At 40.3% G+C, this 25,132-nt stretch overlaps 1 protein-coding gene and 1 pseudogene across 3 annotated transcripts in view; one reads left to right on the top strand and one right to left on the bottom strand.

Moving 5' to 3' along the window:
* Window positions 1-25,132, top strand: part of PAFAH1B2 (platelet activating factor acetylhydrolase 1b catalytic subunit 2) — a 36,096-nt gene that overhangs the window by 8,419 nt on the left and 2,545 nt on the right. The window contains exons 2-6 of one of the 3 annotated variants that reach the window (XM_059707792.1): window positions 328-415; window positions 11,718-11,807; window positions 12,842-12,958; window positions 14,294-14,416; window positions 19,447-22,817. In XM_059707792.1, the coding sequence (XP_059563775.1) occupies window positions 335-415; window positions 11,718-11,807; window positions 12,842-12,958; window positions 14,294-14,416; window positions 19,447-19,725 (690 nt within the window). In that variant the 5' untranslated portion in view covers window positions 328-334 and the 3' untranslated portion in view covers window positions 19,726-22,817. Of the gene's footprint in view, window positions 1-327; window positions 416-11,717; window positions 11,808-12,841; window positions 12,959-14,293; window positions 14,417-14,591; window positions 15,005-19,446; window positions 22,818-25,132 lie in introns of those variants that run through there. The other 2 variants (XM_059707794.1, XM_059707793.1) reach the window with 2 other exon arrangements.
* Window positions 3,965-4,963, bottom strand: LOC132240519 (small ribosomal subunit protein uS5-like; annotated as a pseudogene).

The raw sequence follows: 25,132 nt of genomic DNA, 5'->3' as shown, positions 1-25,132 counted from the left end.
TTTCATTGAACTATAGGTGTCCTTTGGTAGAATAGTAACATGCAATCATGAAAAATTAATGGAGCAGACTTTTTAAATATAATGCACTGTTTCTAAATGATACTCAGACCTGCCTGGGAGTTTAGTGATGCTGGATATTTATGGGACTTAAGCAGTTGTGTCCTGGAATTCATCTCTGCTGAAAATAAAGTCCAGTTGTTTTTGTTTCCATGCAAAGCCAAAACAAAACTTAAATTTTATTTACTAGCATGTAGTACTTAAGTAAGCAGTAACAAATAAACATTCCTGTTAATGGATGAAAAATGACACACACATTATTTTCCTCAGGTATAGAATGAGCCAAGGAGACTCAAACCCAGCAGCCATTCCACATGCAGCAGAGGATATTCAAGGAGATGACAGATGGATGTCTCAGGTAAAAGGAAGTACACATGTATTATTCACAAGAGATGAGCCTCTTCTGTTTTTGAGAGTCTTTTGACCAAAGCTGCAAAGGGTGTTTTTAATGGTCAACAAGAATTTATTACTATAAGTAAAAGTCTAACATTAGAAATCTCAGGCCTAATCACCATCTGCTGTTGGAACTGAGAAATATTTTGAAAGCATGGTAATTCCCTCTGTTAATTTTAAGACATAACAATGTCTCTACAGTATTCTTTTTGTATTGTAACAATTTTTGAATTTCAAAATGACACAAATATTACAAAAATTTTAAGAAGAACTTCCTATATCTTTCATCTAGACTTGCCAATTAAGATTCTTGTTGTGGAATCGAACCCATGACCCTTTGGTCCAAGGGCTGACACTCTAATCACCGAACAACACCAGCCAAGGCACCAGTTAACATTTTGCCATCTACCTAATTGTGTCTGTATCTATTTGTATATGTACCCAAAATACTGTTTTTTTCTGAACCATTTGAGGATGAGTTACAGTCATTATGCCTTTATCAACCCTAAATAGTTCAGTGTTTTCTAAGAACAATGACATTTTCTTACATAACTACAGTGGAGTTATTAAAATCAAGAAACTTAACATTGATATACAATTACCCCATTTCAAAACCATATTCAGATTTCTCCAATTGTCCCAATAATCCTATATAATAAAAGGGTAATATGCAAATTGATCCTAACGGCAGAACAACCATGCAACCAGTCACTATGAGGCACATTGATCACCTCTTGGTCCCTTTCCCTAGCCGGCAGGCTCTGATCGCCCGATGGTGAACAGGGAACCAGGGGTGGGTGGTGGGGGATGCTGGTGGCTCCAGGCCAAGGCCCCCACCCCACTGGTTGCCCCACACACAGAGGGTGACCTGAGGCAGGGGCAGTGGTGGGGCCAGCGAGTGGACAGGAACAGCCTACCTCTCGGTCCCTCCCCCTAGCCATCAGGCTCTGATTGCCCAATGGCGAACAGGGCACTGGGGGGTGGGTGGTAGCAGGGGGCAGGGCCAGCTGCGGGTAGCTGGAGAAGATGGCCCTGATCGCAGGCCAGGCCTAGGGGCCCTACACGTGCATGAATTTCATGCACTGGGCCTCAAGTGTTCTTTATATCAGTTTTTTTCCCCAGTCTGGAATGGAATCATACATTGCATTTATTTGTCGTATCTCCTATTCTTCTTTAATCTGAAACATTTCTTGGATTTTGTTTTTCATTATATTGACATTTTGGAATAGTATAGGCCAGTGGTCGGCAAACTGCGGCTCGCAAGCCAATGCAGCTCTTTGGCCCCTTGAGTGTGGCTCTTCCTAAGCCTTAGGAGTACCCTAATTAAGTTAATAACAGAGTACCTACCGATATAGTTTAAGTTTAAAAAATTTGGCTCTCAAAAGAAATTTCAGTCGTACTGTTGATACTTGGCTCTGTTGACTAATGAGTTTGCCGACCACTGGTATAGGCCATTCATTTTGTAGAGTCCCTCAATTTTGAGTTTATCTTTTTCCCCATAATCATGATTCAGAAGATGCATTTTTGGCAGGAATATCAGTGAAGTGGTATCTTTAGTGCATCACATCACATGGAAGGCACATGATGTTTGTCTCATTGGTGATACAGTAAATCCTCATTTGTCATCATCAGTAGGTTCTGTGACTTTAAGCAAAATTGTGTCTAATGAAACCAATTTTAATATAGACTAATTGGTATAATAAACAAGAGTTAAGTTCCTATAACATCTCATCAAAATAACAAAACAGCTTGGAACAAAATGACATCATTCCAGGACCTGCTATATTAACTTTGATCCCTTGGTTAAGATGCTATTGGCCTAAACCAGTTCTTATTTTTTATCGTATGGACCCATGGGTTCTTATTTTATTCAGTGGGTTACAGCCATTGTAATTTTGAAGCTCAGATTATCCCAGGTTTAGCAAGTGGGAATCCTTTAGGCTGGCCCCTTTATCTTCTCAGTGTGTCCCATTGTTTTTTAGCACTTTATTTTCTTCAATATTTTAGCTTCCTTTTAATAAGACATTGTCACTGAGTAGTAACTATATTTAACCTTTATGTTTCTGACCATATTACCTCTTTGAAATAATAAGTCTGATTTTAAGTTCCCAGAGCTTTATGTTTTAGTATCTAGTGATTCTACATATACTCTTTTATAGTTGTGTATTCTCTTTCTGTTTTTGTCTTCCCAGGCTTAAAACATCAGTCTATCAAAAGCTTATTCTGAGTGATAGTTAGGTGTTTCCCAACTGTTCTCATATGGATTAACTACTTGATTATTCTTTCTTAATCTTCCTCATTTGTTTATATCTTTAAAAAGAACTTATGAGCCTGGCCAGTGTAGCTCAGTGATTGAGCATTGACACAGGAGCCAGGAAGTCTCAGTTTGATTCCCAGTCAGGGCACATGACTGGGTTTCAGGCTTGATCCCCAGTAAGGGGCGTGCCGTAGGTAGCCAATCAATGATTCTTATCATTGATGTTTCTGTCTTTCTCTCCCTCTCCCTTCCTTTGTCTAAAAAACAATAAAAACATATTTAAATAAATAAATAAATACAAATAAAATAAATATTATGAAGTGTTTTGAGCATCAATGTATTTGTCACACACTCTAAAAAAATAAAACATTGCTAATAGAATTGCTATTCCCTGTATACTCACCGATCACATTTCTCAGTTTCCTAAATTTTGTTTTATTTTTTTTCATGTATTTGCATACTACTTATATGTAATCTCTTGTGTTGAACACATTATAGTGTATACAGTTGTCAGATTATAATGTTGTACACCTGGATCTTATATAGTGCTATTCACCAGTATTACCTCAATAAATTTTTTAAAAAAATAATACATAGTATTTCTTGCATATTTTAAACTTTTTATAAATAGTATTTTTCTGAATGTATTCTTCCACAGTACATCATACATATTAAAAGTGTACCTATAGTTTATTTTCTTTCTGTCAATAGTATTCCATTGTTCTGTATCAAAATACCAGAATGGATTTGCCCATTTTTTTCATTGATGGACATTTAAGTCATTTATAACTTTATTCAAAGTAGTAACTAAAACATAGGTGCTTTTCTTTTTTCTGGCACAAATTAGCAGGCTTTAAATAATTAGTGGTGACTGAAAAAATTAGTCAAAGAAGAAAAACAGATGTGAATATTAAAATTTTTTAAGTAAAAAAATTACACAAGTAATGTAGAAGGAGTAACTTTACTAAATATTAAAATACATACACAGAACTTTTTTAAAATTTTTTTTATTGATTTCAGAGAGGAAGGGAGAGGAAGATAGAAATATCAGTGACGAGAGAAAATCATTGATTGGCTGCCTCCCGCACGCCGGAGCCCACAATCCAGGCATGTGCCCTTGACCGGAATCGAACCTGGCACCCTTCAGCCCGCAGGCTGACGCTCTATCCACTGAGCCAAACCAGCTAGGGCCAGAACTTGTTTTTGTTTTTTTGTGTTTTTTTCAGGCTTAATTCACTTTATTTTTCTTGTATAAAATTATGTGGTGGCCATAGCTGGAGCCTGGGTCCTCTGCACAGAAACTCTGGTTTTTGGTCTCTACAAGATGGTCAGTGAATTCCTGATAGGGAGACTTGGTGAACACATTCTCTTTCCAGAAACCTGGGGTGAGATAACTGTAGGTCTTAGAGATGGCATCAAAGGTGGCCTTGGCAAAGTTGCCCAGGGTGGCAGTGCAGCCCCTGGCTGATGTGTAGCAGTCGTCAATACCAGCCATCATCAGCAACTTCTTAGGCACAGAGGCTGAGACAATGCCCGTACCCTGGGGGCAGGGTTGAGGTGCACAGTACAGAGCCACAGCGGCCAGTCACCTTGCAAGGTACCGTGTGGGGCTGGCCGATCTTGTTTCCCCAGTTAGCCTCCCTGCACGGGGACAATAGAGAGCTTGGCCAAGGTAATGGCTCCATGGATGGCAGTGGCTACTTCCTTTGAGCACTTCACACCCAGACCAACATGTCCATTGTAGTCCTTAATGGCGACAAATGCCTTGAACCGGGTCTGTCCTCTGGCCAACACGTGTCTGCTTTTGCACAGGCATGATCTTCAAGACTTCATCCTTGAGGGATGCCCCCAATAAAAAGTCAATGATCTCAGATTCCTTGATGGGCAAGGAGAATAGATAGATTTCCTCTAGGGATGTGATCTTCATGTCCTTGACCAGGTGGCCCAGCTTGCTGACAGAGATCCACTCCTTGTCCTTGGCCTTGCCTCCACGAGCTGCACGGCCTTGGCCTCTGCCCCTACCGGCTGCTGCCAAATCCTCCACGGAAGCCACCGCACAGCACCGGCATCATCTGGCATTTGGTGTTTCATCGGAAAAAAGAACAAAGCCAGAACTTGTTTCTTAACTGTAGTTCTCCAGTGAGAGAACCTGGGCTCCTTGGAGAAATGATTGATTCTACAACTGGAACAAAGGAAATAAAAGATGGGCCTGGAACATCTTGTGGTGCAAGAAAGCAAGGAAGTGCTCAAAAAACAAAAGGAGCCGAAACCGGTTTGGCTCAGTGGATAGAGCATCGGCCTGCGGACTGAAGGGTCCCAGGTTCGATTCCAGTCAAGGGCATGTACCTGGGTTGTGGGCATATCCCCAGTAGGAGATGTGCAGGAGGCAGCTGATCGATGTTTCTCTCTCATCGATGTTTCTAACTCTCTATCTCTCTCCCTTCCTCTCTGTAAAAAAATCAATAAAATATATTACAAAAAAACAAAACAAAACAAAACAAAAAAGGAAAAAATGGGTGGCAGCACTGAAGCGGTGTATCCTCAGGGCATCACAGAAGACGTCGTACTGGTTAACTAAAAAAAACCCCAAATATTCCTGAATCCCATTCTATAAATGATTGGATGAATAGTAGGGGTGGAGGGACAAATCTTTCTTACAGGATAATTTTTTTTTTCTTTTGTTGAAAGTATTACAGATGTCCCCATTGACCCCTTCTAACCCTGTTCCCCTCCCACCCCCGCCCCAGTCCTTCACCATACAGAATACTTTTTTTAAAAAAAATAAGTATATTTTTATTGATATCAGAGAGGAAGGGAGAGGAAGAAAGTGATAGAAACATCAATGATGAGAGAGAATCATTGATCGTCTGCCTCCTGCATGCCTCACACCAGGGATCAAGCAGGCAACCTGGGCATGTGCCCTGACCAGGAATCAAACCGTGACCTGGTTCATAGGTTGACACTCAACCACTGAGCCACACTTTTGATAATGGAAAAGAAAAGAAGATTAGAACACCATAGTAATAATTATAGTAGGCAAGATCTACTAATGAAATCTGAAATTGGAGACTTTAAGGAGGAAAAGTCTATTTGGCTAGCCTCAGAGTATTTCCCTATAAATTAATTTTGTGATTTTAATATAGGACCACATACCATTTGATACCCTTCTCTCCAGCAGGTGGAACTTTAATGTGGGCTGTGGATTTAGTGTCTTGCTTCTAACAAGTAGAGAATGTGAAAAACAAACAAACAAAAACACCTTTATAGTGGAGAACTGTAGCAAACTCCACCTTAACCAAATAATTGATGTTAACATCACCAGTAATAAGTCATATCAGTATCATGTGCCCCCTGATAAAACAAGGGCACATCACCTCTGGTAGTCTTCCAAAAGAATCCATAACCTCATGACAAAACATCGGACAAACCCACATGGAGGGACATTCTACAGAACACTGACCACAATGCGTCATGGTCAGGAAAGGCCAAAAATCTCCCGCATTGGAAGAGGCTGGAGACATGTAGACTAAATGCAACCTGATATCCTGGGCAGGCTCTAGGGACAGAAAAAGAACATTGTTGGGAAAATTAGTGAGATTTGAATAAGCTATTTTAGTTGATGGTATTTACCAATTTAGTTTTGACAAGTGTATCATGCTTATTTATGTGAGATGTTGGGAAAAGCTGAGTGAAGGACATATGGAAATAGTTTATTATCTTTGAATCTCTTTTGTAGAAGTAAGATTATTTTGAAAATACTGAGAAAACTAATTGTGATTAAAACAAATATTCAAGTTATAATCAGTACTACCCTCAAAATAGTGCCAAAATGCCACCACCACAAGAATGTAAACAACATAAACCAGACAGGAAGTCAAGCACTCAAATTCCTTAAAAATAAGTTGGGGAGATGGTGACAGAGGGAGGGGAAAGCTATAAATTAAAAGGGATTTAAGAGAGCCCAACTGGCATGGCTTAGTGGTTGAGCATCAACCTATGAACCAGGAAGTCACAGTTTGATTCCCGGTTAGGGCACATGCCCAGGTTGCGGACTCGATCCCCAGTGAAGGGTGTGCAGGAGGCAGCCGATCCATGATTCTCTCTCATCATTGATGTTTCTAGCTCTCTCCCTCTCCCTTTCTCTCTAAGTCAATGAAAAAAAAAAAAAAAATATATATATATATATATATGAAAGCCTAAGTGATTGTTACAACAGAACGACTGGTCGCTATGATGCGCACTGACCACCAGGGGCAGACGCTCAACACAGGAGCTGTCCCGGTGGTCACCTACCGCGGCCGTCCAACCTCCCGCAGTCCCTCCCACCGGCCGGCTGGCCTGATTGGCCCCAATCACCTGGTGGGCCGAGGAACCCCACCTGTGCACGAATTTATGCACCAGGCCTCTAGTATATTTTTAAAAAGCGGAAGGGGATTTAAGAGATAAATTGGGTCCTGATTTTAAAAAGGCTGTAAAACAATTTTGTAACCTTGAATTTGAATACATTATTTATTAATATTAAAGAATTACTATTAATTTAGAGGGGAGTAGAATTGGTATTTTTGTTATATATATTTTTTAAATCTTTTAGGAGTTAGCCGAAACCGGTTTGGCTCAGTGGATGGAGTGTCTGAGGGGTCCCGGGTTCGATTCCGGTGAAGGGCATGTGCCTGGGTTGCGGGCACATCCCCAGTAGGAGATGTGCGGGAGGCAGCTGATCGATGTTTCTCTCTCATCGATGTTTCTAGCTCTCTATCTCTCTCCCTTCCTCTCTGTAAAAACATCAATAAAATTTATTTAAAAAAAAAATCTTTTAGGAGTTACATACTGAAGTATTTATACATGAAATGCTGTATCGGTTTGCTTCAAAATAATCCAGGGGTGGGTGGAGCAGTAGTTTGGGGGACGACTGAAATAATACTGACAATAAGTTAGATAATTGCTGTAACTGATGACGGATAGATACAATAAAGGTTCTTCGTGTTCTCTATGTGTATGTTTGATATTTTCCATAGTAAAAGATTTTTTTAAAAAAAATATATTTTATTGATTTTTTTACAGAGAGGAAGGGAGAGAGATAGAGAGTTAGAAACATCGATAAGCTGCCTCCTGCACACTCTCCACTGGGGATGTGCCCGCAACCAAGGTATATGCCCTTGACCGGAATCGAACCTGGGACCTTTCAGTCCACAGGCTGACGCTCTATCCACTGAGCCAAACCGGTTTCGGCGATATTTTTGTTACAATGTCAATAAAAAGATTCTTAAGGTATCACTAGATACATATCTCAATAAACATGACAGGAAGTGTTTAATTTTTGTTTTTAAAAACTACAGATTAAAACAATGGGAAGAGAACGGAGGGAGAGAGAAATATTAATATACAGTGCCGGTGCAAGCATGGTGAAACCAGTTCTGATTCATTGCTGGAGGCAGTATAGATAGAGCCTTTTTGTTAAGAATTTGGAAATATATCCAAGATCTATAAAAATTTTAATCCCCTCTGATTTAAGAATTCCCACAGTGTTAAAAATAAAAATATGTGTACATTTCTTTTTCACGGTAAATACGAAGTTACTGGCAAGTCTATCAATAGATAAAAGAGCCTTAAAAAAAAAGGTGTCACAAGGTCAGTGATGGCGAACCTATGACACGCGTGTCAGAGGTGACACGCGAACTCATTTTTTTGGTATATTTTTCTTTGTTAAATGTCATTTAAATATATAAAATAAATATAAAAAATATAAGTCTGTTTTACTATGGTTGCAAATATCAAAAAATTTCCGTATGTGACACGGCACCAGAGTTAAGTTAGGGTTTTTCAAAATGCTGACACGCCGAGCTCAAAAGGTTTGCCATCACTGCACTAGGTGCATTCAGTAGGATATTGTGTGTCCTTTAAAAATTATGGTATTGTCCTGGCCAGATGGCTTGGTTGGGGCGTCATCCCGTACACCAAAGGTTGTGGGTTCAGTCCCTGGTTGGAGCGCATGTTGGAGGCAGCCAATGTTTCTCACGTTGATGTTTTTCTCTCCTCTGTCTACAAAATCAACTTTAATCCCCAGGTGAGAATTAAAAAGAATAAAATAATAATATTATTTTTAAAAAATATCCTTAAGGGCCCTAACCAGTTTGGCTCAGTGGATAGAGCGTCGGCCTGCGGACTGAAGGGTCCCAGGTTTGATTCTGATCAAGGGCATGTACCTTGGTTGCAGGCGCATCCCTAGTAAGGGGTGTGCAGGAGGCAGCTGATAGATGTTTCTCTCTCATCGATGTTTCTAACTCTATTCCTCTCCCTTCTTCTCTGTAAAAAATCAATAAAATATATTTATTAATATATATATATACATATATATATATATATATATATATATATATATATATCCTTAAGGTAACACTAGATAAGTATCTCAGTAAACATGACAGGAAATGTTTAATTTTTGTTTTCAAAAAGTACAGATTAAAACAGATTTGGAGGTCAGGGTTCAGTTTCTGGTCAGGGCACATGCACAGGTTGCTGGCTCAATCCTCAGTGGGGGGTGTGCGGTCAGGCAGCCCGTCGATGTTTTTCTCATCGATGTTTCTACCTCTCTCTTCCCCTTCCTCTCTCTAATATCAATAAAATACACGCATACATGTATACATATATAAATTATGGTTTTGAAAATCATATAACTACATAGAAAAATACTTCTAGTATAATTTTAAGTGCAATTCTATTGGCTGCTATTTATTGAGTGCATATGGGGTGCCAGCCAAAAATTGGGTCCCTTTCATAGAACTCTCATCTTCACAACTCTAAAACAGAGTTACCAGCAGATGTGAAAAATAAGATTCAGATACGTACTTGCTTAAAGTCACTGGATAAGAAGCTAGGATTTGAACAGATTTTCCTGTCCTCAACCTGTTGTGCCCAAAGGAGGTATATACATAATTATTCTACTATGTAAAGGGAGGGATGTGGTGTGAAAATACCAAAAAATGCTATTTATTGAGTGTCTCTGGGGTGCCAGCCAAAAGTTGGGCCCCTTTAATAGGAAGTTACCATAGGTTGCAATGGGAGGATTATAGGTGTTTTGTTTGATCTTTTATATTTCTCCAAACTTACTGCAATTACTTTTATATTTAAAAAGAAAATGTGGAATACTAGAACCTTTACAACAGCAGAACCTCAATTTCATGACATGCTATAAATCAGTGATGGCGAACCTTTTGAGCTCGGCGTGTCAGCATTTTGAAAAACCCTAACTTAACTCTGGTGCCGTGTCACATACAGAAATTTTTTGATATTTGCAACCATAGTAAAACAAAGACTTATATTTTTGATATTTATTTTATATATTTAAATGCCATTTAACAAAGAAAAATCAACCAAAAAAATGAGTTCACGTGTCACCTCTGACACGTATGTCATAGGTTCGCCATCACTGCTATAAATGTTCTTTTATTGGTACTGAAAGGTAGTTGGAACTATATAGAGTATATGCTGTAGAGAGTTGACTTGGTGTGAACATGTACCTGCTCACTAGCTCAACTTTATTCTTTTTTTTTAATATATTTTTTATTGATTTTTTACAGAGAGGAAGGGAGAGGGATAGAGAGTCAGAAACATTGATGGGAGAGAAACATCAATCAGCTGCCTCCTGCACACCTCCCACTGGGGATGCGCCCGCAACCAAGGTACATGCTCTTGACCGGAATCGAACCTGGGACCCGTCAGTCCGAAGGCCGACGCTCTATCCGCTGAGCCAAACCGGTTAGGGCACTCAACTTTATTCTTGCTCATCTTATCCCTTTAAGTAAAAACACTTATTGAAACAATAGCATCGATCAGCTGCTTCCTGCCTAACCCCCACTAGGGATCGAGTCCACCAACCAGGCATGTGCCCTGACCAGGAATCAAACCAGCAACCTCTTGGTGCCCAGGTCAGTACTCAACTGCTGAGCCACACCAGCCGGGCAAGAGAAGTTGTTTTAATAGATTGTCAAGTTATTTCCAGAAGTAACTTTGTATTTTCACCTATAGCAAATGAATATCTCAGTTTCACCACAGTATCATCTGCCACTGTATTATCAGCAGATATACTTAAATAGTAACTCTAACTTAATTCCTAGGGAGAGCATAATTGAAGGCAGTTTGAGAAAAACAGCATTCAGACCTTTCCCTAGAATTGGGTTAGAGACCTGTTGCCTAAAGCATCATGTAAGTTTGTTTCAGGGACGAATATAAAAATTTGAAGCACTGATGGATAAAATTCATATATCCTTTGAAAAGTGTCTTGTGCCTTCAGAACAAAGAGAATCATTTCAGGACTAAATCACCACTGCTTATCAGCTTGGATTAGACTGAAAAAGACTTGAATACTAGTTTACCAGTGTCTCACATTTGGGGTTAACAGACATTTTCAAAGGCATCCAAGTAAATTATATGCTTCTTGATTGGATAGATAGAAATCCAACTCTTGGGACAATTGGAAAGATTGAATATGGACTGAATGTTAGATATTATGGGATTATTGTTCATTTTCTTAGATGTGATAATAATTTAATGGTTTTACACTTTGGAGATGCATGCTGAAATATTTAAAATCCTTCAAATGATTCAGCAAATACATATAGAGAAAACAAATATGGGAAAATGTTATTGATTATAGTTGGAAGATGTACAGATGTTCATTGTGTTCAACTTTTCTGCATGTATATCTGAAATTTTCTTTTAAAAGCTTGAGGAAAAGATAAATTTAAAAAAAAAAACATGTTAAATGTATTTATTTTTTTTTAAGTTTTGGTTTCAGTAAAATTCAGTTTCTTGAGCAAACCAGAATGATCAATATAGTAAGGGTGGGAAGAAAGTTCCACTAGTTTATTGACAATCAAGAGGAATCAGCTTTAGGGACAGACCACAATGAATGTTGAGCAACAGAGTAACTGGTTGGACAACTGTTCTATCTAGGCCAATAAGTCTCACGGGGAAAGAAATGCCAGTTTCTAATTTTTCCTTCTTCAACCAGCACAACAGATTTGTCCTGGACTGTAAAGACAAAGAGCCTGATGTGCTGTTTGTGGGGGACTCCATGGTGCAGTTAATGCAGCAATACGAGGTAAAGTGCAAGTGATAGGGGTGCTGTGGGCTACTGATGTAAGTGCATTCAGCAATAGCGGACTTGCATTCTGAGCTGACACCCTAGAAAAGCTCTAGCTCAGAGTGGAAGGTAGCAGAATGGTGCTCCGTGCGCTAGGCATAATGAAACTAAAAGGTGGCATTGCTTATAAGTAAACTTCTGTTTTTCTCCTTGGCTTCCAAGAAGCTTCACATTACATTTATTGTATTTGTCCTAGTCATGATTTTCAATTCTTATTTGTGTTTTACTATTTTCTTATTTGAATTTGCTCATTTATATTTGTCTTAGTCATGATCTCAATTCTTACTATTTGTGGTTTACGATTTTCTTATTTTATGTATTTTCTTAGTGAGCTGTTCCAAAAATAATTTTTTTAAGGTTAGGCATTCTTCCAAGGGAAATTTAAAAGAGAAGAACTTATTTTCTTTTTGGCTCCAGCACTGTAAATATCTTCATCTCATGTTTCTATTTTACCCTATTCCTTTTCAGTGGTTCTCAACCTTGGCTGCACATTAGAATCACCTGGGAATCTTTTTAAAATCCTGATTTCTGGGCCTCAGCCTCCGGAAATTCTGTTTCTTTGTTACTAATGTTGTGGCCACACCCCATAACAAAGAAACAGAATTTCCAGAGGCTGAGGCCCAGAAATCAGGATTTTAAAAAGATTCCCAGGTGATTCTAATGTGCAGCCACGGCTGAGAACCACTGCTTTAAATGATTGAATAAAGGGAAGGTAGAGTTAACTCAATTGGCAACTTAATTATAAGTATTGCTACCTCTTAAGTGGCAACAGGTTGAGTTGTGACTTTCTTGAGTTGAGACGGAGTGCTGCACAGAGAGCTGAGTTGTACAGTGGCATCTTCCAAGTCCTTCACCAAGTAGCACACTACTTGCAGTGTGTGTGTGAATGCAGAAAATGAGATTGTTATTTCAGGTCTTGTAGTACATTACAATTGGGGGATTTTATTTCCCACGAATTTTAGCTTAAATAAATCAAGTTTTTCTCTCTTCAGATATGGCGAGAACTTTTTTCCCCACTCCATGCACTGAATTTTGGAATTGGAGGAGATACAACAGGACATGTTTTATGGAGGCTAAAGAATGGAGAGCTGGAGAATATTAAACCTAAGGTGAAATGAAACTTATTTTTTAAAGAATATCATTAATCTTGAGTCTTTTTCAGATAGTCAAATTGTCTGAAACTAGTAGTAAAGTTGCTTCTTTAAAGCATTATTTCACTGTTCTTTGGTTCATGCCCCACTAAGATAAATGATTGTTATTGCTTAAGAACATTCTAAATAAACATTTAAGAAATCAGCCCTAGCCAGTTAGGCTCAGTGGATGGAGCACCGGCCCGAGGACCGAAGGGTCAATTCCTGTCAAGGACATGTACCTGGATTGCAGGCTCGATCCCTGTACGGGAGGCAACCAATTGATGTCTCTCTCACATCAGTGTTTCTCTCTCTATGTCTCTCCCCCTCTCTTCCACTCTAAAATTCTGTGAAAAAAATATCCTTGGGTGAGGATTATCCAAAAAAGGGAAAGAAATCAGTGTACGTGCTTGAATGGTATTTGTAATTGTTACACTCTTCAGCTTTAGGGAGAGTGGTGTTGCTAATGAGGTGTGCAAGTCTGTGAACCTGAGGCAGTGTGTGGGGTAAGCTGCTCAGAGGTGGGCCATGGGAGCAGGGCCAAGATTTGCCTCCGGAAGTGATTTGGAGCTGTTTCACCATATAAGCAAATTGGTAATCAACGCCTCCAAGACCTTCTGAAGAACAGATTTGAAGCAGATGTGAGCAAAGGTGCACCATAAATGTACCTAGTACCTTATCACATTATAAACATCTTCCATGTTCTTTTCAACCTCAAAGAAAGAAGCAAAGCTGAGCCACTGATACCAGCTGCTTTAGTTTTATTTTACTCTTTGCCTTTCTAATAGAAAAACTCATCCGGGTTCCTCTCTTTTGTGATAGTGTGGAAAAGTAAGATGTACGCCTCTAGGTGATAGACATACACCTAGAGACATTTTTTTTTTTTAAGAGAAAACCTTGTTAAAACTTCATCCAGCTTCCACCCCAGTGACTTCCTTGAATGTAGCTGTGTACACTCCCTTGGGTACTTTAGTACTTCTAGTCAGGGAGACTTTGTGATATAGGTAGCAAATATTTTTCCCCAGATTTTTTAGATCTCATTTTATTTAAATTTTTGTGACATGCACAGGTTTTATTTTTAGACATTGAATTTGTTATGTTTTCTGTAGAGTTTCTGGACTTTAAGAGATTAGCTTCCAACTCCATGATGATGAAAGAATTGTCTTATTTTCCTTCTGGGAAATTATCCTGATATATATGAGGTGTGACTCAGTGTTTTCAGGTGATTGCTCAGTTGAAGTTACTCAGTACCATTTGAGAAGTTCCTTTATTCCTGCGTATTTACCCCTCTTTTTCTCCCCCCCTAAATTATAGGTCATTGTTGTCTGGGTAGGAACAAACAACCATGAAAATACAGCAGAAGAAGTAGCAGGTGGAATCGAGGCCATCGTACAACTTATCAACACAAGGCAGCCGCAGGCCAAAATCATTGTATTGGTACGTAGTCTTTGGGTGGGTAGAGACCTTGATGCGATTAGCTCAGGTGAGGAATCTTAGAAATGTGAGGTTCATGAATATAAGGATCTTTAGGTGGAAGCAGGTTATGATACTCCTGAGAAACGCTTTTCTGATATCTTCCATTGTCTTACCCGTCTCATCATTCCCAGACCAGCTGTGGGGTCATCTTTTATCTGCTCATCCTTGTTTAGAAGTGGAAACCCTCTTGGTTGTCTCAGGTAGCCTTGTTTTTTAAAAATTGTTTAACTGTCTTCTAATAATTTTTTAAATTATATATGAGACTTGTCCTAGTCCTGAGTCTCTTTTAATTAGCCCTGAGTTTGGACTAGTTAGATGTGGTGTGTTCTGTGTCACTGTTAATATGTTAAAGGTGGTGTAGTCATTGGATCTCTGAATTCCCTGACATATCTGAGATTCCATCACTAAGAAAATGGGTACTTCATAGTCTTAACCTTAACAGAAAGTGCTACCCTTTTAGAGTTAAAGCAGTGAGTCTTCATGGTCTCAGAGACAAACAACTGCCTGTTTCATAGATAAGTGTACCTGTAGATGTCCTTAGCCCAACTAAAAAAGTATGCTTTAGCAAAATCTGATGTGTTCAGTTCTTGAATTAAATAGTGTTAAGAAGATAGGCATTTACTCAACATGTGAGGACTACTATGTGCAAAGTACTGTCCTATGTCCTGCACACACCAAACTGAAAAGACAGTACTTCTCAAGGAGCTCACAGCCTGGCAGGTGGACAGCGGTATAAAGAGAGATTTATCACACTGTATACTAATGGGAGTAAGGAAAGAATGCTGTGTTTTAGGCATAAAGTTGATGTCTGAGTTTAGTTTTAAAGAATTAATTGGTCTCCAAACTGGGATCGGAAAAAAGAGAAGGCATTATAGAGGACAAAAGAAAATGATCAAGGACTTCATGTATGTGTTTGTTGGGTGAGTGAGCGAGGGTGCTAGAAGAATTTCAGGCTGTCAGTGGAAAAGTGTGAGACTAGGATTGTTAAGAGGCCACAGCCAGGTCATTTCGAAATTTGTGTGCCATGTTAAGAGTTTGCATTTTATCTTATAGATGTGGGGAACCAGGTTTGTTTCCTGAAAATATATTTTTATTGATTTCAGAGAGGAAGGGAGAGGGAGGGAGTAATAGAAGCATCAGTGATGAGAGAGGATCATTGATCAGCTGCCTTCTGCCCTCCCCCTACTGGGGGTCGGGCCTGCAACCCAGGCATATGCCCTGACCGAGACTCAAACCGTAACCTCTTGACTCACAGGTTGACACTCAACCACTGAGCCACACAGGCCAGGCGCCAGGTCTTTTAAAAATTATTTTTATTATGTAGTATTTTGTGTCATTTAATTTACTTATTTATATCTTGCTCTGTTCCAGAAAGGATTATATTGTAGTAATGAGTTCTGAAGTATAGTGCCTAGTACATAGTACTTGCTTAGGACATATTTATTGCATGAAGTTGTTGAATAAATCCTCCATACATATTCTTTAGTTCAATCAGACTTAAATTTGATGTACAGTGGTTCTATCTACAACACTAAAACATTGGCAATAACCTAACCAGTCAATCCCATGGGGGAATGATTGCACAGGCCATTTATATAATAGCATTAATCATATAACAATTATGAGAACTGCATAAAAACAATTTGAGATTTCTTTTATCTATTAAATTGTATGTGGATGGGCAAAAAAACAAAACAAAACAATTTGAGATATATTTAAGTGAAAAATTTAAATAAACTGTATCTTTTCTTTAGAACTACTTAAAAGTATATATGCAATTGGAAAAGGCAACAATTAAAATCATTATTATATGGTAAAGAGATTAGGAGCATATTTTTTGTGGGTTTTTTTGGTTTTGTTTTGTAAGTGGAAGTAACATATATGGAGGGGTAGATTGACTACCTGCAGCAGGGAAGGGGGCCCAAAGCAGTTGCCAGTGAAGCTTCTTTCTCCCAGGTTTCAAAATCCCATGCCCTTAAGCTAGTCCTGGAAAGCGAGGGCTCCAAGAGAGTGAAAAGCAGGCCAGTGTCCAGAGCTTCTGTTCCAGGTTGTAGCCAGGTGTAGTTCAGTTTCTAAGCTAATTAAAGTCCACTAGTCCATGTGTGGAGTCCCAGATGGCCATAAGCCACGTGGGCGCAGGGGAGCATGTCCCCTGCCACAGGAGAGCCAGGAACCCAGTGTGCCAGAGAGCGACAAGCTATGTTTGTTTTAACACAGTGATGGCGAATCTTTTGAGTTCGGCGTGTCAGCATTTTGAAAAACTCTAACTTGACTCTGGTGCCGTGTCACATATAGAAATTTTTTGATATTTGCAATCATAGTAAAACAAAGACTTATATTTTTGATATTTATTTTATATCTTTAAATGCCATTTAACAAAGAAAAATCAACCAAAAAAATGAGTTCACGTGTCACCTCTGACACACATGTCATAGGCTCACCATCACTGTTTTAACATAATATTTTAGCAATTACTAATTATTTTAGGGGGGAAGTCCCATGGCATACCCTGATACTCATATACTAAGGAAAATATATACAAATACTTACCTACTATTCTCATTCTTGCTTGAAAATTTCATTAGGTATGGTGCCCTGTTCTTGAGGCTTAATCATTCTTTATGGCTTTGACTGCTGTTGTATTATTTGAAAGTCAGAACAAAGTATGTATTTACTAGAGACCCGGTGCATGAAATTCGTGCACTCGGGGAGGGGGGCGTCCCTCAGCCTGGTCTGTGCCCTCTCGCAGTCCAGGAGCCCTTGGGAGATATCTGACTGATGGCTTACACCCGCTCCCCATGGGCCTAAGCCGTCTGACCCCTGGTGGTCAGTGCGCATCATAGCGACCAGCCATTTGCTGTCGGGCCGAAACTGGCTCTCCAACATCCTCTGAGGGGAACCCGGATTGCGAGAGTGCAGGCCAGTCCGAGGACCCCACTGGTGCACGATCAGGGCCGGGGAGGGATGTGGGAGGTTGGCCAGCTGGGGAGAGACCATGAAAGGGCTCCAGGGCATGTCCAGCCTGTCTCCCTCAGTCCTGATTGGCCAGAGCGTCTGCCCCCTGATCGTCAGTGCACATCATAGCCAGTGGTTGAGCGGCCTTAGCATATTATTAGGATATTATGCTTTGATTGGTTGAACAGACAACCAGACGACCGGACACTTAGCATATTAGGCTTTTATTATATAGGATTGTTCAGTGGCCATTCTTCCTGGTTGCTCATTCTATCTCATCCAGGCTTTGATATGTCAGCATTGAGAGCTGTTCCTCTTTAACTATGGATGCACAGCCTATACTTTTAACAGTCATATATAAACTAGGGTTTAGGACAGTGATGGCAAACCTTTTGAGCTCGGCATGTCAGCATTTTGAAAAGCCCTAGCTTAACTCTGGTGCCGTGTCACATACAGAAATTTTTTGATATTTGCAACCATAGTAAAACAAAGATTTATAGTTTTGATATTTATTTTATATATTTAAATGCCATTTAACAAAGAAAAATCAACCAAAAAATGAGTTCGTGTGTCACCTCTGACACGCATGTCATAGGTTCGCCATCACTGGTTTAGGATGACCTCATCTGTGACTTTTTTTTTTTTTAAGAGAAAAAGGAAGGAGGAGGGAGAGAGAGAAGCATCAATGTGAGAATGAAACATTGATCTGCCTCCTGCATGCCCTATTGGGGATTGAGCCTGACCAGGCATCAAACCAGCAACCTTTCTGTGTATGGGACGATGCCCAACCAACTGAGCCACAACGGCCAGGGTTCATCTGTGACATTTTGAGGCGCTTAACAAGGATAGAAGAAGATGAACGAGGGTAGCAGAGTCATGATTCTCTTTTAGAACTAACTATACAATCACACAATAAATTGGTACTCAAGGCCCCAAAATTTTGCTGAAAAAAATAAAATAAAACAGACATGAACAAGTACTTACTCTGGGCATAATAAAAATTATCTTTTAATAGAATACCCACAAAAAATCTTATTTTTGTGAAATAAGACCTCTTACCATACTCTGTAATAGAAATAGATGTCATCATTAGCTATTAACCAACTAAAAGGTTGGGGATGTCTGACAATTTTATAGTAGATTTGATCATTTTTTAAAGGCCATTTCTAGTTTGAGATGATAAAACCTTCCTCTTATCATATAAGACCAGGCTTTTATTTATTATAGAAGGACAGATACCTGCTTTATCTGAAAATCATATTTTAGATCATTAACATATAAGTTAAAAACAAATTTAGGACACATCTCTGTTTTAACCTACCAGATATTTTGTGTCTCTGATTCATCAAGACAGCATTTGTTCCACCTGTTTCTCATGTGTGGTCATGTAGGTTCCATGTGGCATTAACAAATAGATGTGTATTTGAGCTAGATTATTCTAGTGACTGTTGAGAATGATGTGAAGGAAAGGCAACATTGGACATTGAAAGACCAGTCAGGAGATTTTACATTAATGGAGGTGTGAACAACTAGCCATAGCAGTGTATATATATAATCAGAATGGAGAAAAAAGAATGGATTAGGAAAACGTTTAGGATACAAATCTGAGTAATCTGATAAATAGATAAGGTATGAGGGGTGAGAGGCTTGGGGGTGTTGGAATGATCAGTTGATATAAAGAATGTAGAAGGAGCGTAGTTTGGGGGAAGTTGGGCGTGTTAAGGTGGGAGTGCCGCAGGAGCATTCAAGTTTGCTTCTGTAGCTGATGTTCAGTATGTAGTTCTGAAGCTCTAGGGAGAGATCTGGGCCCAAGTTTTTAGACTGGGAAGAACAGTGAGCCAAGGAGACAACCCTAAGAATATCAGTGATTCAGGGACAGGCGGAGGAAGAGGAACTCCTGGGGAGACTGAGAAGGGATGGTCAGGGAACTTTTATTCAAACCAAAGCTGTTCCCGTGTTTCAGAAATCAGTGGTGTAGCAAGTGCCAAATAAGAGCAGTGCCTCTTCTCATCTTGTTCTTCTCTGCTCTGCCCCAGGGTTTGTTACCTCGAGGTGAGAAGCCCAACCCTTTGAGGCAAAAAAATGCAAAGGTGAACCAGCTCCTCAAGGTTTCCCTGCCAAAGCTTGCCAATGTTCAGCTCCTGGATACAGATGGGGGCTTCGTGCACTCGGACGGTGCCATCTCCTGCCACGACATGTTTGATTTTCTCCATCTCACAGGAGGGGGCTACGCAAAGATCTGCAAACCCCTCCATGAACTGATCATGCAGTTGTTGGAGGAAACACCTGAGGAGAAGCAAACCACCATTGCCTGACTGGCTCCCATCAGTGTTCATTGCATCCCCGCTTCCTGAGATCAGTTATGTCACTGGCACTACAGAATCCTTCTCTTTCCTAAGGCACTTTGCGTTGTAGAATGTTCCTGGATGTTCATATCTAGTGTTTGAAAGGGAGGAGGGATTGAAACTGGTCCTGTACATAGGTTTGTTTGACACAGGAGAAAAATTAGTTAAGGAAGATGGTTGTTTAAATTCATTTGAAACCAGAAGGGGACTTTTTAGTTGTATGTGTGACACATTTATTGAATTATCACTGTTTTACCTAGAATGACATCAAGCCTAAGTACTGAACAAAGTGAAGATGCTTTTCTTGGCCTTTCTTTCTATGGATTATGTCATATATAATAATGATCAGAATCACACCTACTTGGCTTTACAACATGGTTTTTTCTAGTTTTTAAGGTTCATAATTTAGCCTTTTGTTTCTGTTTTCCTTTATTCGTGTATTCTCAAATGGACATACTTGTCATTCATATATGGGAGATGCTATAGTTACAAGTGGGTTTGTTCCACTGTCTTATCTTTCCCAGGCTTAGCAGTGAAGAATAGGTTTTGCCCCAATTGGGGAACTCTGTGGTGGGTATTATTTTTATGCTGCTGAATATCATGTCTGTAATAGACCCATGCATGCAGCCTTTGCTCCTTTTTTGTAGGGTCCTTGTTGATATTACCAACTTTAACACATTTCTTACCCAGGAGCTCTGTTGCTGGGTGTGTAAGTCCCCAGCCAGTTACTCTCATGATATTCTGATGTGTGGCTCATTCTTGTGTGGTGTTCTGTGCTAGAGTCTGTGTAGTGCTGTCCAGATGCAGAGTGGTTTGTTCTGTTTGCTTTTCCCTTAGAACCTGCTACAGTTTCTTTCTTTCCTTTTTTTTCGCCCCCCTTGGGTGTGTGTGTCAGGGAGGGGGGAGGATCAGATCAGACCTCTTCTATTTTTTATTCCATAAGCCCTGACATTATTTCAAGTTTTGTAGTATCTTAAGGTGTATATTTTATTTTTGTATTGTTTTAGTTTTTAAATTATATGAGTCCAGAAAAGTTTGGCCTTTTCTCATGGGGCAACAAGTGGAACTATTCTTCAGAATAAACATCCTACTTGGTTCCCCCCCCCCCCCCCCCCCATCTTAGGCTTGTTTAACTTTCAGGATTTTTTCTTAATGAATCTTCTGAGAATGTCTTTCAAGAGAGCTCTTTATTAGATGGTTTGAGCTACAAGAACTGCCATTTTAAAACAATGGGACAATGGATGGTTTTTGTTCAGTAGACCTATGAAATGTATACAAACTGGATCTACAAACAGATATTTTAAACTGGACCAGGTAGATATTGAAGTAGCCCATCCAGATGTGCTCTGCAGTGATTTTGCTTAACATTCTGGTTTAGTAACTAAGACGTATGTTTCATGTCTGCTTGCCAGGCAGATAGCAGTGCTGTGGGGGGCGGGGGAGGGGTGCTGATTGGTGCCAAGCCTGTCCTGGTTGAGGGATAGAGCTTGGGCTGATGTGTTCTTTTCTTGTCAAGCCTCTTGCTAGGAATTTTATTGTTTTTTGTCTTTTTAAGAAAAAAATACATACTTTTCTGAATGTATCATGTCTTCATTAACAAAAGAAAATACGCATGGTGTTTACTAAACTTGTTTACTATTTTAAAATTTTCTTTTTATTTTTAGTAACCCAGGTTCTTGAATTTTTCAAGACAGATTTTTTTTTTTCTTAGCTTGGGTAAAGTTCTAGGGAGAATAACTAATTAAGCCACAATTTTGTGTGTGAAAAGACAGTTTCCTTTCCAGGTCTTCTGATTGTCAGAGGGTGGGAGTCTGAGGGTCCTCCAGCAACAGAGGATTCAGTCCCTGTGTGTGCTGACCTCCAGCTCTTGTGCTCATGTGTACAGACCTGAGATAGCACTGCATTTTCTACTTACCGGATCTATTCGAACAGTAGTATTTGAAACACTAGCCTCGTAAATAAAAGTCTGCCCCATTGCTACTGTGCAGATATTGAGTCCGCTTTCATTTCTTGCCAGCACTGCCTTAGGCAAAATGTGTTCATCTAGGTGTCACCAAAAGTGAATAATTATAAAGGCAGTGTTTATTAAAATACATTTCATTTTCAAAATTGAGCTATCAGCTGTTAAAGTTTGTATATATTTTGGGGGGGATACCCTGTATTTTTCTTTCATCAACATCCAGGTTTGCTACAGTGACAGAACTTAATGCTTAGTCTTTGGATATCTCTCTCTCTCTCTCTCTCTCTCTCTCTGTCCCTCTCCCTCTCCCTCCCCTCTCCCTTACCCTCTCCTTCTTTCTCCCCTCCCTCCTCTATATAAATTTAATGCACCGTCCAGGTGAAATGTCCTAGTTGTCATTATGATTAAGGGGCCAACTTTGCAGAGGTATTATTCTATTCCTCTATCAGCAAATTTTAAGTCCTTTGTCTACCCATTCCTGCTACATTAAGTAGCAGCTGGTGATGACACTATAACGATTTCTGCGGTCGCATCTTGAATGTGGCTGGTGAAAGATGTACTGCCAGGGATGATCTGGGACCTGTTGTTTTGCTGCCATAATATTCTAGACTGTCATGGGCCTTTTTGGACTATATCTTTTGTCAAAAACCTGAACCCACACAAAACATCTGGAGTAGCTTATGCCCTGCTGTTACGAATTCTGTCTCATTGTTAAATTCCAAATTTCTTTATTTTTTCAGCCTAGTCACTGTTTACAGTTGTCCGCTAAAGCCTGAAATATTGTTTGTGCTGTGGTGTATGAGCATTGCCAGTTTATATTTATTGCAGTGAAGAAACTGAAAACATTGAAATCGTGGGCATGTCCACGTTCCTATGTTTGTGTGGGTGCATGTGGGAGAAGTGAGTTGGGGTCTCTTGAAAGGAGGCTTTTTGGAGTGGGGCCTCCCAGCGTCTTGTTGGTGTTCCTGCTTGGGGATCACTGCTGCTAGCGGACTGGACCTCCCCGGCAAGTCTGTGATCTACTTTGGCAAAGTTTCATTGACCAGTGAACTCATTCTGTTGTAGTGCGTATTTCAGTATAAATGTAAACATTTCACTTAAACTGCTGTCCTTTTGCTTCTTTTATCGAGTGAATGGAGAAAAGAAGGGGTGGGTTTTTCCTATCATCTCACAAGCCAATTGGATACTTAGATCTGCTTCTTTTCTGTGTGAATGCACCAAGCTGACCCTCGGGTTAATCTCCTTAGGGGTGTAGGCTGATAGGGTGGGATGAGCAGATACAAGGAATCCTAAGTAGATATATGGGAAAATTGTTAAAGAAAGTGTTTCAGATTGGTTAAGAATATCTGGCAGTTAAAAACAGAATTAACTTTTAAATGATTAATTGGTCTTTTGACTCTTTTTCTCATTTCAGTCTTTAGAATTTATTCACATTTAAATGTCTCAGCTTCTACTGTTTCTCCATTTCTCACACTAATAATCACCAGTTTTCTGTTTTACACTGGAATATTACATAATGTGACTCTGGAGCCCAGGACAGGAAACTTGAACATGGACACAGTTCTCATCTACTTCCCTCACCTCCCCAAACCGAAACGCCGGCCCCACATGCAGCCTCTTTAGAGTGTTATGACTAGAACAAGGTTCAGTTGCTCAACTGACCATCAGGCCTGTCCCGATGACTAACCACACCCACCCCAGCAGTAAGGACAGTAAATTGCTATGTCATATCATGTTCTTAGCAGCTGAATATGTCTGTGGTTTTTGTAACATTCACCTTTATCACTCAAGTGCAGCAATGCTATTGGTCACAATGGCCTACTCCTAGGAGAGGACACATTTTGGAGATATTAAACTGAGGTGTTTTTGTTTTTCTGTTTGCCCTCCCCCCATATCTAATCACACCAAGTTCCTCCCACCCCAGAGACCTTGCCTTTGTGAGCAGCGGGAAAGCAGCCTGCGTCCTGGGCTCTGCTGACTGCCCACACTCTCCCCTGTGAACCTCTTCCATGGCGCAGCAGTGTGGTAGGAGGGAAAGCCCTTGCCACATCTACTTGGGAAAAACTGACAAAACCAGCAGGAGAGCCCATCTACTTTTTCCTGGCCGTGATGGGTAAAATTCTGTTTTTTTTAATTCTCACCCAAGGACATGCTTGGAGAGAGAGAGAAAAACATCGATGTGATAGAGAAACATTGATCTGTTGCCTTCTGCACACACCCCTACTGGGGATCGAACCTGCAATCCAGGTATGTGTCCTGACGGGGAATTGGACCAGCAACCTTTTGGTGTATAGGACGATGCTCATGCTATTTAGCCACACTTCCTGGGCTGATGGGTGAAATCTTAACTCAGCTACATATTTTTCCATAGTCACAAAGCAAAGACCTTAAATGTTTCGCTAAACAGTCTTATTTTTTAATATTTTTAATTTTTTTCCTTACGAAGGGAGAGGGAGAAACATCAATAAGAAAGAGAAACAGCCCTGACCGGTTTGGCTCAGTGGATGGAGCGTCAGCCTGTGGACTGAAAGGTCCCAGGTTTGATTCCGGTCAAGGGCATGTACCTGGGTTGCGGGCACATCCCCAGTGGGGAGTGTGCAGGAGGCAGCTGGTCGATGTTTCTCTCTCATCGATGTTTCTGACTATCTCTCTCCTTTCCTCTCTGTAAAAACTCAATAAAATATATTTAAAAAAATAAATAAATAAAAATAAAGAAAGAGAAACATTGATCACTTGCCTCCCTTACACGCCCTTAACAGGCTGAAGCAGTGACCTTTCAGTGCACAGGACAGGATGACACTCCACCAACTGAGCCATACTGGCCAGGGCCATCATCCTTTTTTTGGCCTCGTTTTATGTTATACCTCTTGCATTTTGCTTACTTGCTGGCTTATTTTAGTTTAACTCAGCACATCAAAATACAGGGTGGGGCAAAAGTAGATTTATAGGTGTTCCTGTGGAAAATAACAATCTATATAAAAGGCTAAGTGACCGTCCGATTGGTAGCTATGACATGCAGTGACCACCAAGGGGCAGACGCTCAATACAGGAGCTGCTGAGCTGCCATGACCTGGCAGCTGTAGTTCTCTGGTGACACACCCAGGAACCAGAGAGGAGGGAGCCCAATTCCGGGTATGTCACCTGAGAACTGCCTTCTCGCAATCCAGGACCGCTCGGGGGATGTCGGAGAGCTGGTTTCAGCCCAATCCCCACAGGCCAGGCCGAGGAACCCCACCTGCCGGAGGGACCCCCACTCACTCTGCAAACACCCTTTGAGCCCCGGCGCTGCCCCAGGTGCAGCTGGCCAGGGAGGGACCACAGGAGGCTGGTCCCAGGCTGTGTCTGGCTTGTCTCGCCCAGTCCCGCCCTGGCCGGCTGCCACCTAATTAATTTCCTTTCACTGTGCACGAATCCGTG

Source organism: Myotis daubentonii, chromosome 9 (genome assembly GCF_963259705.1).
Source record: "Myotis daubentonii chromosome 9, mMyoDau2.1, whole genome shotgun sequence".
NCBI classification, from domain to species: Eukaryota; Metazoa; Chordata; class Mammalia; order Chiroptera; family Vespertilionidae; genus Myotis; species Myotis daubentonii.
This window is presented reverse-complemented; position numbering and strand designations above follow the sequence as displayed.